We start from the raw sequence: 18224 nt of genomic DNA, 5'->3' as shown, positions 1-18224 counted from the left end.
TATATATTATTGAATGGCTTTCATGCAGAAATATTGATTCAACTCAAATGATAGGCCTGTGCGATTTATTAAAGTCTCTTGCCAGCAATTTGGCTGCAAATTAATTTATTGCATGACCTGAGACTCGTTACTCGTTACCGGTTACTTGACTGACGAGTATAACGAGTTGGCAGGCTTGCTTTGACAACAACATATAACTCACAATAATGGTAAGCTATTCCAGTCTCTTTTTTATTTGTTGCAAATAATCAAACAAATACTTTACATTCAATAATTTGACAAAGCACTAGATTGGTGCAGCTGATGACAGCTACAACGGGCACCCAACGAAACGAGAGCAACATCATCAGCGATATCAACGACGACGACGACAGCAACAACAGCAACAACATCAGCTGTACAAACATTAATTTTTAGACTAATTCGGGGTGGGGGGCTGACGACTGACTACGGAAGACGGTCGCCAAAAAGACACGGAAGTGTTTTCTCACCAGAAACTTGATTGAAAACCACCTTCGGTGCGTAGTAAGCCATGGCCGATGCTGCTGGTGGTGGCATGCCCGAAAATGCGGCCGAAATAGCCGTGGCGAATGCAATCAATAACATCAACGGCCGCAATCGTGTGCTCGCTGGCGGAGTACCTGCCGGCGGTGTAGGAGTGGGCGGAGGTGTTGGCCAAGTAAGAACGCACATGCACACACAAACACACACTCATGCACAGCAATGCTTATCTTTGACAATTTGTAGAACAACATGATGAACATGCGGGATCGTCTATTTCATGCCATTTACTTTCGTGTAGCAGCCACCTATGCAGAGTTAGTGCCACGGTAAGTGATCAAAGAATAAATTACGGCTACTGAATAATTACAGAAACTCTCCCTCTCTCCTTCTCTAATTGCAGCAAGGTGCAACTGGCAATTGAATTTCTGCTACTGCTGAAGGCTTTGGTGTTCTTCTTCACTTTGGTGTACATACACACGGCATTTATAAAGCATCCGTGCACCTGCCTGCAGGACGTGCAGAATTGGCCACGCGATGGCGTTATACGAGTGGAAATAATACCACACTTGGCCGAGAAGCGTGCCATATGGCAGCGCATTAAGTCCGATCAGCAGCTGGTGCTGGCGCTTAAGCATACTTAGTACGAAATCCGATATCATAATATATGTTACAGAATCTCATTTGTTGCTTGATTTGCAGCTACTATGGCATTGGACCGCAAACACTGGACAATCACAATAGGCTGAAGCGCTACGAGACGATACTACGCAAACTGGGCTTGCCGGTGCGACCCAATTTCGCCTATGGCAACGAGAGTCTGTATTACTATTTCGATGCCATCAATATACTGGATAGCTACGAGCATCCCAGCGCTATACCACTCAAGGCTGACGACGACGATGGTATATGCATTGATTAGCTAAATATGTATATGCGAGATTAATTTTATAATACTCTATGTAATTCGCTTGCAGATGAGCAATACATTGTTGAGTATTCGCTGGAGTACGGCCACCTGCGTCTCTCCGCCGACACACGCAAGAGATTGAACATACCCGTGCTGACTGTGCAGCTGGACCCGAACTCGAATCCCTGCTTTGGCGATAGACTGACGCGCTACCTGCTCAAGCGCCTGCTGGGGTAATTACGATTTGAACCGAATTGAAAGCTTTTAATTAACTTGCTTTGCCAATTGGCAGCTATGATGATTTGCTAATGGCTTCGGTGCGCACTGTGGCCGAGAAGGAGGACAACAAGGGCTACCTGAGGAACGTGATAACGGGCGAGCACTATCGTTTCGTGTCCATGTGGTGGGCTGCCTGGAGCAGCTATCCAGCTGCATTCTGTGTCATGCTGCTCTTTGTATGTCGTTTATATGCATATACATATATTTATGTGTATTTATTTACTAATTCTATATACTCTTTGCAGACGTTCTCGGTGTCCATGCTCCTGCGCTATTCGCATCATCAGATCTTTGTGTTTATAGGTAGCTAGTTAAGGGTTTCTACTTTGAGTATTTTAATCAAATTTATTTAATTTTTGCAGTCGATCTGCTGCAAATGCTGGAGTACAATGTGTCGGCCCGCTTCCCCATCGCGCCCCTGCTGACGGTAATACTGGCGCTCGTAGGTGTGCATAAATACCCGGCATATGTAGATTATCTCTTGTTAAACGGAAAATTCTGTTGAATCTTTTCAGGCATGGAGGCCATCATGTCGGAGTTTTTCAATGATACAACAACTGCTTTCTATATAATATTGATTGTCTGGATCGCGGATCAATTTGATGCCATCTGCTGCCACACGGCCATTACGAAACGCCATTGGCTCAGGTGCGTAGTAGACCACGCGGCAGACAGAGACTGCGGATAGCTGTTGCTGCAACAGTTTTTTGTGCCATTTGTTTTTGCTCATCTTTATTTTTTTTGTTGCTTGTTGCTTGTGCAATCGTCTGTGCGCCAGAACAAATGACAAATTCAATTACATTAAGTCGAAGCCGGGGCGTCGCAATCCTTTGCTGTCCGCTCAATGTCCGGCTGCTGTCTTCAGGCTAACCTGACCGAAGCGGAGCTGAACTGAGCTGAGCTGAGCTATCCCCCTCAGCACTTAACAGTTCATTTCGTTTTGTTCGCATATTTTCTTTTCTTTTCACTCCATGTCCAGGACGTATTTCACACTGCGCTTCGTTTGGTTGCGTTTCGTTTCGTTTGGTTGTTATTTGAAAATTAACTTGGCTTGCGCAAGCCTCCCCCGGGGCCAAAGCAAATCGACCAACACAACACCAAAGACCCTCTGCCGGCACACACACACACACACACACGCACACATACATATAGAGAACACAGAATTTCATCACTTAAGTCAACAAGCGTAACCCAAGCACCAGTCACCCAGTCCCCCACCCAAACCCCAAACTCCAGACCCCCAAACCTCAACTGGGCCGCGCCATTAGCAAACATTTAAATAAACTTGTTTGTAATAGCTGCGAACACAAAATGGAATAAGTGAAAACCTACGGAAAAAATTGTACTGAGGCGGGCAGCGGAACTGTGGGGCCCTGGAGCCGGGGGCAACTCCTATAAACATTAATGACCACGCACGTCATACAAAACTCAATCGGGCCGACAAGCGAAAAGTGGACGCGACTCTAAAACCGTTTACCCCCTTTCCTGTGCTCCCTCTCCTCGTTTTTAGATCAATCTTTCTCTTTTTTTTTTTAGCCTCGTCTGGTTCCGTGAATTGTGGCTCGTGACGAGCTACTTTGCGGTTTATTGCGCGCACTTTGCATAATTGAGAGGCGAACAGCTAGGAAATTATTTTGGAAAATCTCACCCAACACTCGCCAACCCCAAAGGCAGCAGCAGCAGCAGCAGCAAGATTTTTCAAACATTGCGCCCATCAATAATTCAAAAAGACACTCGACTATTCCCTTTATTCCGACTCGTTCAACGTCCCCACCCCTGCGCCTCTGCCCCTCTCTCGCTCTGTCGCTCGGTCAGCCTGCGTCTGTTTGTTTGCTGTTTATGAGAGCCGAGCTCCATTAGAAATTCATGCCCTGGCATTTACCAATCACTATTCACTGACCCCACTTCCCGGCCTTCCCCATGCCCCTCTTCCTCTTCAGTTTTGGTGTTGATTTTGCGTAATTTGCGCCTGAATTAAAAGGCCATCAATGTGGCACGCGGTTCGAGCAGCTGCCGTATTTATATTCATTAAACATTCATAGCCGCAAAATGTAGCCATGCCCACGCCCACTTACGCCCAATATTAGCTGTTTATTGCGGCATTTAAGCGTGCCACCACGGATTTCCCAGCTCTCTCTCGCTCTCTCTCTCTCTCTTTCTCTCTGTGTTGCACGCAACTAAATGCTTGCAGCATCTTCCAGGTGTTGGCCTTGCAGTGCCCTGGGAAAGCAGCTCCATTAAAATATAATTGAATATCGTATATCGTAATGCTCGTATTTCCTGCACCTACGCCAGCCTTTGCTAATATAATTAGAGAGCTTAGTCCGCACATTAACTGTGTTCTTTATCCTTATCTGGCTAAAAATATATACTTGCAAAATATCTCATTACATTTGGTCCGACTATCTATAGCAATAAATCAATAACTTAATATACTTATTTTTACTTTAGTATATGCATTCAAGTTTCAACTAAAGCATTTTGTTAGGGATTTGTTCTCTTTTTCTTTCTCTCTCTCTCTCTCTCTATCTCCCTCTCTACTCCTGTCTCTGTGTGCATATAAGCTCTCTGCCTTCTTATAGCCTTGCTCTCCCCATTTGAGCTTCCCTCTCTGTCTATTCTTATTTCTTTAGTCTGCTCATTTTCTGTGTTTTGCTTTAGTCTCAAGGTCTTTTCTGTTAAAGTATGAAAAGCTCGTCTTCACTTTGTCTTTGCGAATTGAACATCTTTTTCTATTGATGGGCATTATCGTAAGTCATCGAGGCTTACTACACTTGTTTTTTGACTCTTCCATCTCTAACTCTCTCACTCTTCATCCTTTCAATGTCAATCTCTCTCTCTCCCTCTCTAACACTTCTGTTTCTCTTGCTCTCTTATAGATCTTTCACCATTCATTCTTTCTCCCTTCATCTCAATGTTCCTGTTTGCTCACCATCTTCCCTTATTCTCTTCGCTCTTCTTGAATTCTTCTCACAGCTCTCTTCTCTACTCTCTACTCTTCTGTCTGCATTTCTCCATACTATATTCTCCTTTCTCTCCTGTTTTTCTTCATAATCCAATGTGATTCCTATAAATTTCGTTGCTTTAAATTCGTTGTTAAATTTGTATTTTTTAGTTTTAAATAATATAATTCTTGGTCGTATTGTTTGCAAACCTTTCCAGCTGAGATTAGATTTCATCAATTTGTGATTACGTTTTCATCTGGATTTCGATTCCGATTTCGATTTAACTGCGGCTTTGATTACCACATCTAATGCAAATTACATTCGGCTGTCATTTGTGTTTCTAATTAAATGTGGATAATAATGGATAATTAGGTAGAAAAATCTCCACAGTATAATTTAAATTACATTTCGAGATAATATCGATTTCAGCTGACGTTTTCCTTGCTTTCCCTTTCGCTTCAGCTCCCCTCCCCCTTCGTTTGCCTTGGGCGCCCTTAACATGGAATCAAAGCAATCAGAAATGTTTAGATATTAGGCTGAAGTTTGAGCAGCGCTGCTCTCACTGTTGATATTCGCATATATTCATGCTCATACTCGTATTCATATTTATATTCATATTCATATATCTCTATTCAAACCCGCGCGGAGTTGGCCAAGCTGCATTGGCCAAGGTTAAAAGTAGCTGAAGCATATCCCCATTGAAGTAGCCCAGTCAAGGCATATGCAGATATTTTTTGTCCTCTGCCACGCCCTTCTCTCATACCAGCTCGGCTGGCCCCCTTCGTCCTACAGCAGCACAAGTAAAAATTAATTTTGTAAAAAGTCAAAACATATTGGTTGAGCTCATCATGCATGTACCCACACACACACACATCCTGTTTGTTTGCTTCTGTGTGTGTGTGTGTGTGTGTACTTTGGTTCGGTTTAATTTTGCTGTTATTGACCGCCCGAAGCAATCGTCGAAGGGGGTTTCCACTTTAGACCTTTTGCCTTTCACTTCCTGCTGCTGCTGCTGCTGTGGTTATGGGTTATGGCAAAGAGTGAAAGAGAGAGCGAGAGAGAGAGCGGGAGAGCGTGAGTGAGTAAAGGCCAGAGAAAGGGTAGTCGTTGTAGAGTTCTCTCTGGTAGTGCTGCCATTTTGGTTGCCCGTTTGCGGTTAGCTGCGATTGAAGTTCGCTTTAAGGCCAAAGAAATACGCCAGCTGCGTTAATTAGCCCGGCTTAAGCCATATGTCTTAGCTAGTTGCAGGCATTGCAACAGCAGTAGCAGCAGCAGCAACAACAACATCAGCAACAACAACAACAGCAACAACAGCAGCAACAGCAGCAGCAGCTTGCATTAGCTTCTCGGCCAGGTGTAAGTGTGACGCACTCTGGGTATTTACGCCCTAATTGACTACCGTCAGCGACTTTAAAGTGGCATCAAAGCGACTCGTTTGTGGCACGCTTAAAAATAATTCTGTTAATCGCCGTTTAACGAGCTGCCGCCAAAATGTATAGACGAGCATAATTTGGCGCACCCCTTTGGCCGCCCGCCCAGCTTTATTGAGTGCTCCCGCCCCTCCGCTGACTTTTGCCCTGCGGCTCGTTTCAGTGCCGCAGCCGTAATGCTGCTTTTGTGCTTAAATCTGGTTGCCACGGCACGGGGCAGACGACACGTATTAAATGAGCTGCAAAAGCGTACAAAAAGGGCACAAGGCGATGCGATGTCTTGCGCAGATTGACGGACAGACGAGCCGAGGCAGCGACGGCTGGACGGACAGCCCAGATAGACGAACGGACGGACGGACGGATGGACGGACGGACTTCACAGAATCGCGTGGTATTGGCGGCTTCAAAGAGCAAATTGTATCAAGACAGAAGCAGGAGCAGCAGGAGCAGCAGGAGCAGCAGCAGTGGCAGCTGTGGCAGGGGCACTTTTTGGTTGGGTTCAAGTTCGGGTTCGGGTTGCGAGTTCGGGGCAAATTTGTAACAGTCGCGCGTTTCAAATAGCTGCGAAGGACACGCCGTCAGCCCCTTCCCGCTCAGCTGCTGTGGCGCGCCTTTTGCTGTTGTTTACACGCTTGTTATGCGTAACAAATACACACACACACACACACACACACACACACAGAGAGAGGCACTCTATATAATACATATTTATGCCATAAGTATATATAGATCTGTTTGCTTGTTAAACCCAATGAGCCTGTTTCCTACTTTGGCGGCGTCCTTTTACCCTGTTCGTCGCGCATTTAGCCAGAACGTCAACGTCAACGTCGTTGGCAACCATTGGGGTTGGGTGCTACCCCTTAACCTGTAGCTGTAGCTGTAGCTGTTGGCCCCAGCGCCTCACCTTCAGTTCAGTCCTTGTTTTTCGTGTTGATTGAGATCATGTTACGCAAAGTATAATTGCGTCAAGTTTGTTTTGCTGCCATAACTTTTGTCCGCGAGCCAACGCCTCGCGAACTGGAATGCCCGGGGCGCTGAAGTGGCCTGGCCTCTTGCCACGCATATCCTTTGGCCTCTCAACTCCGCCCGCCGCTCTTCGCTTGCTCTCCTACCTGTGCTGCTCTTGTTGTTCAAAGGTGCAGTTGATGAGTGTTCGTAACGAGGCAAAATCGCTTCATTGTTATACGCGTTATAGTTTCAGCTTGTTTGCTTTTCCTTTCCCATATTTTCCATCCTGCCTGCCCGCTGCTGCCTCTTGTTGTTTTTTTATTCTTTTTTTTTTTGTATTCTTTTGTTTTGTTTGTTTGTTTGTCAAACGCGGCGTATGCGCAACGTGCCCTTCTATGCAACATGAGCGACGGCTTCAATTTATGCATGAAAATGGATCGTTTACACGCATTTATCAATGGACACACACTCGTACACACACACACACACACACACACACACATGCACTCATATACATATACCTCCATTATTTGTATGCCATTGTACTTCAGCTTTGTTATATTTCAATTAAGTGAATCAGATTTTTCCGAAAATTCGTTAATATTTGTCACGTTTTTACAACAATTGCATGTGCGAATGTGTGTCTGTCTGTGTGTGTGTGTTGAGTGCCTGCATCCTCTGTTAATTGGTATTTTTGATTGTACTTCTAAAAATTTCAATCAATTTTAGGCAAAGCATTTGACATATTGCGAGTCGAGTTTTGTTATTGCAGCATAGGCATAATGATTACGTAATTAATTAGAATGAATCGATCTCATTTCATTAGGCAATTAAATTTCACGACTGAGTTGAAAATGCTGTAATTGTTTAGATGAATGTCTAAACGGATTCGAATGTGATTATTTTTAATACTTCTATAAGGTTTCTTTTATTTTACAAATTAAATTCAATGTGTGCCTAATATTTTTCTTTTATATATATATATATATATATATGTATATATATATTATTTTTAATCTGTGCTATTATGATTTCATATTATATATTTATTTAATATTTATTGTCTAACATTTCTTTGAGTATCACGCTTAAAGCTCAACAGGAACTTAACAGGATTAATTATTCTGTTAAAATCAGCACTTTGCATTAGGCTTAACAGTTTGTTAACAGAGATTTTGTTTTAAACATTAGCTCTGCTACTGTGCAAGCTTGAAAGAGTTTGACATTTTTTGTTTATATATAAAAATAAAAGATAATATACTCTTAGTTAATTATGTTGGTTAGCTAAAGGAATATTATTATAATTTTGATATCAGCGCTAAGAAATTTAAGAAATAATTGACTAAAAAAACTTTGAGTTAAAGGTATTAAAGCAAATTTTTTTTTATTATTATTTTTAACATATTTTATATATTTAAAAAAATATTGAAATTCATAACAAGAGAGTCTAGTTGAGATCTATTAGTTGTTGACTCATCTGGACATTTGTCTGGTGTTTCGCCATTTCGTTATCCGAGTTTATCCGAGTGCACAGCGCGCAAATCGATTCTAATCAATTAATGCAGCAACAGGTATGCGCATTTACCGTTGCACTTTAGCCAAATCGTCTGGATTAATGCGGCAAGCGCACTTGGCCAACATCGTAATATTCATATGGCATTCCACTCAAATGATTTAACCAATATGCAAATGCTTGGTGTGTATGTGTGTGAGAGAGAGAGAGACTGTGTGTGTGTGTGTGTGTGTGTGTGTAGCACAAGTGCTTGCAAGCTCATTGAGCACTTTAGCCATTATATGTATGGAATACAACTCTTGCAACAGCTGCAACTCCGTCTTCGCCTTCGTCTTCGTCATCATCTCTGCCTTCATCTTCGTCTTCATCTCTGCCTTCGTCGTCGTGTTGTGTTTGCTGGCAGCAAATAAACACTTCTGACAGCCCCGATCGGATCAGTGTGCACCTGCCACCTGCCCCGTGGCACCTGTTAGCTGTTGCCTGTCTGACAGTTTGTTTGGCTTGGCGGGTGGGTGGTGGGTGGTGGAGTCTGGTTATTTAAGCATGCAACGCGCCCACACATTCGCACATGCAACAGTTGAGCTGTTAACCAGTGTCTAAGCCCCGCCTGCAGTTGCACCCGCTCTCTCTCCCTGTTCCTGCCCCTTTTCTACAGGCAGTTTACGTCTGTCGCCGCTGCCTCTGTCGCCGCTGCCTCTGTCGCCGCTGCCTCTGTCTCTGCTGCTGCTGCTGCTGCAACATCATTTGCCCTCATTTCCGTTCGGTCGAAGGATATGAATCCCAATAGCACTTCCTCAGCGCACATCCGTTGCGACACGCCGCTGGCTGTGGCAACGACTGCGGACGGGGGCGGGTGGTACCCGGGTCGGGTCGGGTCGGGATGAGTAAGGAGCTGACTGTTCCGCCCGCTTGACGCTTGTCAACGCTACGCAACATTAGGAAAACGAATGAAACGGAAACGAACAAGCGATAAGTGTTGTCTACGTGTCTTCGGGTTGATTTTATTCTATTTATTTTTTTTTTCATGCATACCCCGAACTAAGCGTCGCACACAATGGCACAAACAGGGTTAAATTGGTTTTATGCTTAAGCATGTGACAAGCGACGGGGAGAGAGAGTGTACGCTATATAAGTACATGCATATTAAGATCTCTGATAATATAACTTTAAAAACTTTTTGCAAGCTCATTGAGCAAGAATTGCAAGCTGCAATATTTGTTCCTTTTCTTCATATCCATAAGAATTCTGCTTAAACTGCAAATTACTCAAAGACTGTGAGAGCTAGAGCTTTTAAAATGTATACACAACTACCTCTAGGCTGTAGGAATATTTCACTTTTAAAGTATTTTCTGCAGCGGACTTTTCCCTTTACAGATAACTCAAGAATTTGTATATATAATTATAGAATATAACATCAAACGCTATATCAATAATAAGAATCGTTCTCTTTGTAAAGAACTTCTTCTTATAAGTTGAATAACTTGAATAACTCAGGAACTATACAAGCTATCGACATGGTTATATACCATGGTTAAATGTTAAAACATATACTTCATTATCTCCTGTATAAAGATTCCGTATATCTCCTACATATAACTTTAATATAGTACAGCTTCAGACCTATACTTCCTATTAATATGACAATTATGTTGCTCATCATAAACTGTATAAGGATTGGGAATACTTTACTTTTCAAATAACTCTCTATGATTGGACTGTATTATAAATAACTCAAGAACTATAGAAACTACACACATTAAACATTATAAAGGGATATTTATATATCATATATTCATGAATATTATTTCGCTTGCTCAAACCCAAAAGACGATGGCAGAGATCAAATCAAGTTTCCCTTCTATTATCATACATTTGCATGTCAAATGTATATCAAATCTCAGGGTATTACCAAGTCCTTACGTATCTCGCACTACGCTTCGGTTCGTCGGTTGATGGTGCAAGGCGTTTGGCACGATGTGTCCATAATGCCGCCACATGCCGCATGCCACATGCCACAGGACGCCAGCTGCCGCCCACTGGAAAGGCTTACGAGCCAAATAAGTGTCGTGTGTCTTCATTTGTCGCTGTCGATTGTGATGTTCGTTGTCGCCGTCTCCTCTGTCTCTTTTGTGTGCATGTGCGTGTGTGTGTGTGTGCACAATCAACTCAAATTAAATTCAATAACATAACTCAATCATGACCGCCCTTGCCCACGCCCACACCGAATGTCGCAATGTCCAGCGGCATTGTAAAAATAAATTAAAGTTGAATTCCGCCGGACACACTTGACGACTCTCCGTAGCTGTTGCTTACGCTGCTTATGGTTATGGCAATGGCTTTGTTCTGTCTGCTTCCTCTAGTCCTATCTGCTGCCACTTACCAACCCGCCAGCCGCCTCCTGCTTCTGCTCCTGCTCCCGCTCCTGCTGCTTATCATTGGGGCAGTCGTTCATTGTGTTTGTTATTTGTTGTCTTTGGCTTGCATAACAACAATTCAACTAACACAACGCCAGCAATTATTTATATTATTAAATCCTCTTGAGTGTCCTCGCCATTGTTAATATACCCTATAAATATAATAATTATGCTTGGGTATATATGTGCATGGATAGATAGCATATGCTAGAGGCAGACTTTAGACTAAGTCAAGAGCATCGTGTGCTTCACAATGGCAAGCGAAGTCTTGCAGGATCTGACGAGAGAAACCTTAAGAAGCGCGATAGTCTAAACAAATTTTTACACTTAAATTTGTTTGTATAGGAAGCGCCTCAAATGAGCATCAAAGAGCACAGAAAAGCAAATTTGTTTGTGAAATAAAGCAAGCACTTAAGGTTTCTCTGGTTCTCATGGAAAGCAGGGCTGGTAGGTTAGGAGATTACAAAAATGGAGTATTCGAGAAAGAAGTTAAATAAGGAACAAATGTATGATTGCTTCAAGAGAGTACTGGATAACTTTAGAGTAAAGTGAAAAGCGACAGAGCTCCAAAGAGCGTTCTCTAGAGAGAAGCGGCAAGTACAAAAGATTAGCAGAAAGCATTCGGGAAGAGCTGAGAACATGAAGCGAGAAGAAATTGAGTGAATGGGTTAGCAACGAAGACAAGCATTAGGAAAAAGGGAGCAGCAATAGAGTGAAGCTGGACGAACTAGGAGAGAAATGTGGGAAGTACCGAAGACGTGGAAAGAATCAGAGCAGAAGCCACTAGACAAAGGCAAAAAGCAGCAGGGAGATTGGGAAGTACTAAGAATAATCGGGCAGCATTAATTAGTACTAGAGAAACGATTGTAATTTTCTTTAGAGAAAAGTAGATAAAGAAAATCTGTAAAGAACTTTCAGAAGCTGCAGACGAAACCACACAAAGTTAAGAGGTTGCAGAGAGAAGCGAACCGAAAATTGAACAGTCTGAAAGCAGTATAGGGCATACAATAAATAGCTATTATATTTAAAGTATTAAATAGAAGCTAAGAGTCCAAGAAGCTTCTTCTTCCAACTGTGCCCTAACTCACTTCACTTGAGTATGAACTAAAGCAGTAAACAGGGTATTCCATAGTCCAGCAATTGCGCGTGGTCATCCGCCATTTATATCAATTGTTGTAAGTGTTATTGTTGTCAGTTGAAGGCGTTACTTATGTCATGCCTGCGCCGCTTGGCAACTGTTGTTGCCATAGCCCTAGCCATGGTACAGTCCATTCGTCTGTCCAGCCGTCCGTCCTTTCCTCCCACCCCCTCTGCGTGCTGTCTGACCCATTTCTTCACAGCTTAGTTGGCATTTGCCGAAGCCAGCAGACAGACAGACGGACGGACGGTCGAACGGGCGGTAAGTAAACAGCAATAAAACAACAAAACAATAATTTGTTGCTTTTTATTCGAGCAATGTTAAATACGATATTATTGAATGGTAATCGCGGCCTACACCCAAGAGTATCCATATTTTTTGACAAGGGTTACACGAAAAGAGGCGCAGCAGGAGGCGGAGGAAGTGGAACTGTTGTATTAACTGAAACGGAATGTTTGTTTGTTTGTTTGCTTACAGATTCTTCTACCTATATCATTATGCGTTCTATGCGTATCACTATCGCTTCAGTGGACAATATCGTAGTCTGGCCCTGCTCTCGTCGTTTCTCTTCATTCAGGTAACTATGCGAATGATGCTGCTGCTGCTCCTTCCTGCTCCTCCTGCTGCTGCTGCTGCTGCTGCATAATGCGAGGCACAAACAAAAACAAATTCTTACGCAACTGGAGCCAAGCGCTGCCTGTCAGCTGCATGACAAATTACCCAGCGCATTATTGTTCAACTGTCTGTCGTCCGACTCTCTCGGTGTCTGTCTGTTTGTGTGTCTGTCTCTATTTGACTATGGCCTCACGTGTAGACAGCATCCCGTCACGTGCCTGACAACTGAGCGCTGAGCTCCATTGCGTAACACACACTGGCCTTCCGCACTCTCTCTCCTCTCTCTCTCTCTCTCTGTCTGACTCACGCTCCTCTCTCTTCTCTCTTTCTCCCTCTCTGTTTAGCACTCAATGGTATTCTTCTTTCATCGGTACGAGCTGCCCGCCATTATGGCACAGCGTCATGTCTTCATCATCACGCGAAATCAAGCAAATGCAGCAGCTGCTGCTGCTGCTGCTGCCGCCGGCGGCGGAGGAGGCGGTGGTGGTGGTGGTGGTGATGCTGCTGCAGCTCCAGCTGTAGCTGGTCAACAGGCGGCGCTGCAACGTGCCCGGGTCATTGTGATGCGACTCTATAGACAATTGGCTGCACAGCGTCAGGGCCAGGCAGCTGGAGCAGGAGTGGGAGTGGGAGCAGCTGCTGGTGGAGGCGGCGGCGCTGCTGCTGCCGCACCGGCCGTGCCCAACAATCACAGCGCTCCACTGGCGAATGCTTTGGGTAATTTGAGGCGGCTGCCGTTGGTGGGGCAGTGGTTGCATGGACGCGACCAGTTTGCCACCGAGAGACGGGTATTCCTTGGCCGCGGCCATGGACACGGCCAGATGATGCATGTGCGGCTGCAGCGCATCAATATGGCCGACATACCGGGACTGCAGACGCGCGCTGCTGCGGCCGTGGCAGCAGCCAATGCTGCGGCGGTGGCTGCGCAGGCAGCAGCACAGGCGGCAGCAACGGCTGCCCAGGCAGCAGCAGCAGCAGCAGCGGCAACGGCAACAACAACGACAACAGCGACAACAACAACGGCAAGCGAAACAACAACAAATGAAGGTAACTAAGTAAATGATTGGACACGATTTGTGCCCGGCTGTGTTCACTTCATTGCACTCAATTGGCGTCGGCCTTAAATCGCTTTTGGGGCAACAGTCTAATGCCACAAATAACTGTGACGCTCCGCACCCATCGAGTGTGCAATCAGCCGGAAGATAAATTTAAATATTTCGTTTCAACTGCACTCGAAAACGCAGTCACCAAACAACAACAACAACAACAGTCAACAAACAAACAAACAAAAAATGAAACCAAAATGAAAACGTGGCAAATTCGAAAGAAGACAACAACAACAACAAAAAAATGCCGAAAGTAAATGCACACAAATCTCTGATAGTCTCGCGTGTGTGCAAACAAGTTTGCGGCGGATTAAATACCCTGTGATACGATTATCTCTCCCACTGTCACTGCCCTCTCTCTCTATTTCTGTCCGTGAAGCCGCTTCTCAAGCGTAATTTACATAGAAGAAAATGGATTTTAAATTTTGCGTACTGTTTCTTATATTTGAGATAAAATTGTTTATGTTTTTATATTTATAATTTTTAAATTGCAATTATATTGGATCCACAAGATGTGTATGATTTTTATATTATTTCCATTGATATTATTTAAAGTTAGTAGATTTGCTTCGAGCTAAATAAAATTTTTATTGAAATACAATTTCTATGACCATTGTAGCTTTAAATATTTTTTTTTTATTTATTAAAAATTTTTTTCACATACGATTTTTATTAAAATTATTATAAAAATTGTCAAAATTTAGAAATAAACTTCAATTTATTTTGCAAGTATTTATCGTACTTTCTCTTCAAGTAATTTTCACAGCTTGCAAGCAAATCTATTAATAATAATATTTATTATTTTTGAATTTTGAAATTAAAACTGTAAATTTATGTTTTCTGCAAGGCCAAATGTTTTATTTTAACGAATTTGTAAAAAAAGAATAAATAATGTATAATCTAGAATGCTAAATTTACAAAAGTTAAAACTTAAATATTTATATGATATGATTTATGATCTATAATCCATAATCTTTAATCTTGAATCCATAGTCTTTAATCATCCATAACGTATAAGTATGTGGATAAAAAATTCACAAAGATTTCGGACTAATATCCACTGTAGTTTATCCCGAATATATTTATGCCATTGCATATTGAGTGCCCAACAGGATTATACCCAATTTGGCAATGTTTCTTTTGTATTTGTTTGTTTGTTTTTTTTTTTTTTTTTTTTGTTATTTTTTTTTTTTCATTGGCTATCGGCAGGGTATAAAAAGGAGTGGCAATAAATGTCAAAGAGGCGTCGCACTCGCACATAAAACGTAGTCAATATTAACGATATAAAATATAAATGCGAGGCGAGTGTGTGCGCTGCCCGGTCGACCGACCCAACCCAGCAGAGCTCTCCCCCTCTCTGGCTCTGGCTACCTTCTTTATGTGTTTACAATAATATGAAATTATTTCTCAATTCGAAGACGAAGAGGAAGAGATGATGATGATGATGATGAAGAAGAAGAAGAAGCAGCAGTAAAGTATTCAGTGAAACGAATGTTTTGTAAATTGTAACGCGCCTGTCATTTCCTGTTTTATTTTCACTTTACTTCATTGCTAACTTTGCCATTCTTTGCATATTTTAGATGTCGAATCAAATCATGGACAAGGACGAGACCCAGAGCCAGAGACAGCAACAGCAAACAGCATCAATGATGCAGGAGTAACAGCAACAGCAGCCGAGGCAGAAACATTAGTCAAGGCAGGAGCAACAGCGGAAACGGCCCAGGACAAGCAGCAATTGGAGCTGGGCTTGGATCTAGGGCAGGCAGGCGTGTCTAAGATGTTGAAAAATCTAAATTCCGCTGCAGCGGATATTATAAATATGCCGGATACGCCTGAAACTACTACAGCAAGAGAAGTGGAAGCAGCAGGAGCAGGAGCAGCTGGAGCAGCAGCAACAGCAATAGAAAGCCTGAGTGAGCCACAGCCCCAGCTGCTGTCCACATTGGGAAAGCAATTAGCAAATAATTTGCCAGCTCAAAGAGCGCAGCAGACGCCGCCGCCGTCGTCGTCGTCGTCATCAGGTGAAAAGGAAAGCAGTTCGACTGACCAGCCGAGGGAAAACAAAGTAGCAGCAGGAGAAGCAGCTGAAGTGCCAGCAGCAGCAGCAGCAGCCGAAGCCGAAGCCTTCACGTCAAAACAAGCCAGAGCAGACGTCCAGGCTGTGACTGGAGCAGCAGCAGCAGCAGCTTGGGCCAATCCAAGCACAATGATGGATGGCAGGCAAACAGTTGATTTTATAGAAGGCGACAGCTTCACGTCAACAGCAAATTACAACGCAACAAACCACATGCAACAACAGCAACAGCAACAGCAGCAGCAGCGGGCAGAGGAGGAGGAGCCAAGGCAACAGCAACAGCAGCAGGAGTCGGAGGGGCTGCCGGCTAAGCTGATGGAAACTCTACCGCATACATCAAACCAAGTGACAACAGCAGCAGAAGCCGCAACAGCAGCCCACAACTGAATAAGAAGATAGACAATCCACAGCTTATTTGGGCCGCTGGGCGGACAGACGGACGGACGGACGGTTAGTGGGGCGTTCTAAAAAGGGGTTAGCCCCAAATTTGAAACACAACAACAACAACAACAACTACAACCGAAAGCAACAACAAAAATCAAATGTTATACGAACAGAGCTAGGAAATGTTTAGATAATTTGCCGGGTGTACTTATATGTCTAGAGCAAGCGGAGCGAATGTTACTCCATGAGTAAGCGTGTGTGTGTGTGTGTGTGTGTGTGTGCAAGTGGGGGTGTGCATGTGCGTGTGTGTGTGCGTGTGCGTGCGTGCGTGTATCTAGACAAACTTTCAGATTTTTGGTACGGTAAAAAAATATATATATATATATCAACTGTGTTACTTAGTGATTTTTTTTTATAATTTTGTTTGTTTGTTTGTTTTTAACTAAAAATTAATGTGTGTTAACCATGGCAACGGATCGCGATGTGCTCTGCTCACTTTTTAATTAGCTGCAGTCAAAAACTACTTGCTTTCATTTTGTTTGCAATAAAAATAAAATAAATAAAAGAATGAAGAAACAAAAACAACATACATTACATATTATATTATAGCTAGTCGCTTTAACAAAAAACTGAAAAAAAAAAAGAAAATTTGAATAAAATTAGAATTCAAATATTTGAAACACAATTTTTTATTTATTTTTTGTTTTTATAGTTTAGTTTTTATTTTTATCTGATTTGTTTTGATTGCCCCGGGACAAAGCCTTGACAATTGTTTTTTTTTTTTCACATTTCAAATGGATTTTTAATTTGCAATTCAATTTATTTTGAAGCATATTTGTTGTGCATTTCAGTGTGGATTGCATAAAGAGATATAATTACATATAGATATAAACACACACACACTCACGGCATATTTGTTATTTGTAAAATGCTTTGTGTTAATTAATCAAAATAAATAACTTATTGCCCGAAGATAAACCACAAAAAGAATAGAATTCTAAAAATTCATATTTGATTTTATTGATTGAAGATATATATGGATATGCATATGTGTGTATGTGTGTGTGTGTGTATCTGAAAATATGATAAATTAAAGCAATTTAATGTTGACTAAACAAAAGTTCGCTTCTCTAAAGCGAAAATAAATATAACATTTCTTATAGACTATACGACTATTTACTATAAAATCTTATATATATATATACTAAGTCTTATATATATATATATATATACTGCGCATACAGAGAGAACGGACTTCTTGCACTACTCTCAACATGTTATTTCTAAATGTGTAATGAAAAAATATACAATATTCCAAATTTCCCTAAGAGTTTTCTTATTTTCTTTTATCTCTCGTACCCAAAATATCGTACCAATTTGTCTTAAATCAATAATCAAATTCAGTGGGCAAATCAATCTTAAGTTCTCAGCCCTCACTGAGGACATTCCGCCGAAAAGTTCTCTTAGTTTTGCCAAAGTTTTTGCGGTTGACAAGTTTCTGGGGCTTTAGACTTTAAAGTGAAGTTGGTCAGAAGAAACACAATTCGAAAATAGCTGGAAAATGATTTTAAAATGTATTTCCGATTTGCCAAATGTTTGAAATGAAACTCGTATCAATTATTAAAGGCAGAAATCCTAAGGGAATACGCTCGCTCGTCTATACCAACTGCTTGGAGTACTAAATGATATTAAAAAGGAAGTTTTGTTTTGTTTTGTGCTCTTTTTTTTCTTAAGTAGGTTAGCTTTGGTTCTGTCCCTGGGGCCTTGGCGTTATGAACTCGTTTATATGGCAGGCAACGTGAGCAGATTGTGGATGAGTCAAAAGGTCACATATAAATAACTGCCGCCATTGTTAACTTTAAGGCATTATTTATATTTTTAGCTGGAAAAAAAAGAATGAAAAATGGGAAGAGGAATGGGAGCAATACGTGTGCCAAGGAGAGTGAGGGATTATGGGGTAGGTGATA

The 18224-nt window shown here is 42.3% G+C and overlaps 1 protein-coding gene across 1 annotated transcript; it reads left to right on the top strand.

Annotated features, from left to right (window-relative positions):
* Positions 1-57: 57 nt before the first annotated feature.
* LOC108652756 (uncharacterized) lies at positions 58-16825 on the top strand. Its single transcript, XM_089262385.1, has 13 exons — positions 58-209; positions 285-679; positions 748-830; positions 905-1144; positions 1204-1406; positions 1479-1644; positions 1704-1866; positions 1936-1993; positions 2053-2136; positions 2206-2338; positions 12556-12655; positions 13038-13740; positions 15380-16825. The coding sequence occupies exons 2-13, from the start codon at positions 533-535 to the stop codon at positions 16258-16260; spliced, it is 2961 nt and encodes a 986-aa protein (XP_089118511.1). The 5' UTR covers positions 58-209; positions 285-532; the 3' UTR covers positions 16261-16825.
* The last annotated feature ends 1399 nt before the right edge of the window (positions 16826-18224 follow it).

Source organism: Drosophila navojoa, chromosome 5 (assembly GCF_054131105.1).
Source record: "Drosophila navojoa isolate 15081-1374.11 chromosome 5, UAZ_NAV_1.0, whole genome shotgun sequence".
Taxonomy (NCBI): domain Eukaryota; kingdom Metazoa; phylum Arthropoda; class Insecta; order Diptera; family Drosophilidae; genus Drosophila; species Drosophila navojoa.
The sequence above is the reverse complement of the archived record's forward strand: the minus strand, read 5'-3'. Positions and strand labels throughout refer to the sequence as shown.

Excerpts from the sequence above, each read along its gene's own strand:
- LOC108652756 (XM_089262385.1), top strand. The coding sequence starts at position 533 with ATGGCCGATGCTGCTGGTGGTGGCATGCCCGAAAATGCGGCCGAAATA. Across the intron at positions 2,137-2,205 it reads GGTAATACTGGCGCTCGTAG|GCATGGAGGCCATCATGTCG; the intron begins GTGTGCATAAAT and ends GAATCTTTTCAG. Across the intron at positions 12,656-13,037 it reads CGTCGTTTCTCTTCATTCAG|CACTCAATGGTATTCTTCTT; the intron begins GTAACTATGCGA and ends CTCTCTGTTTAG.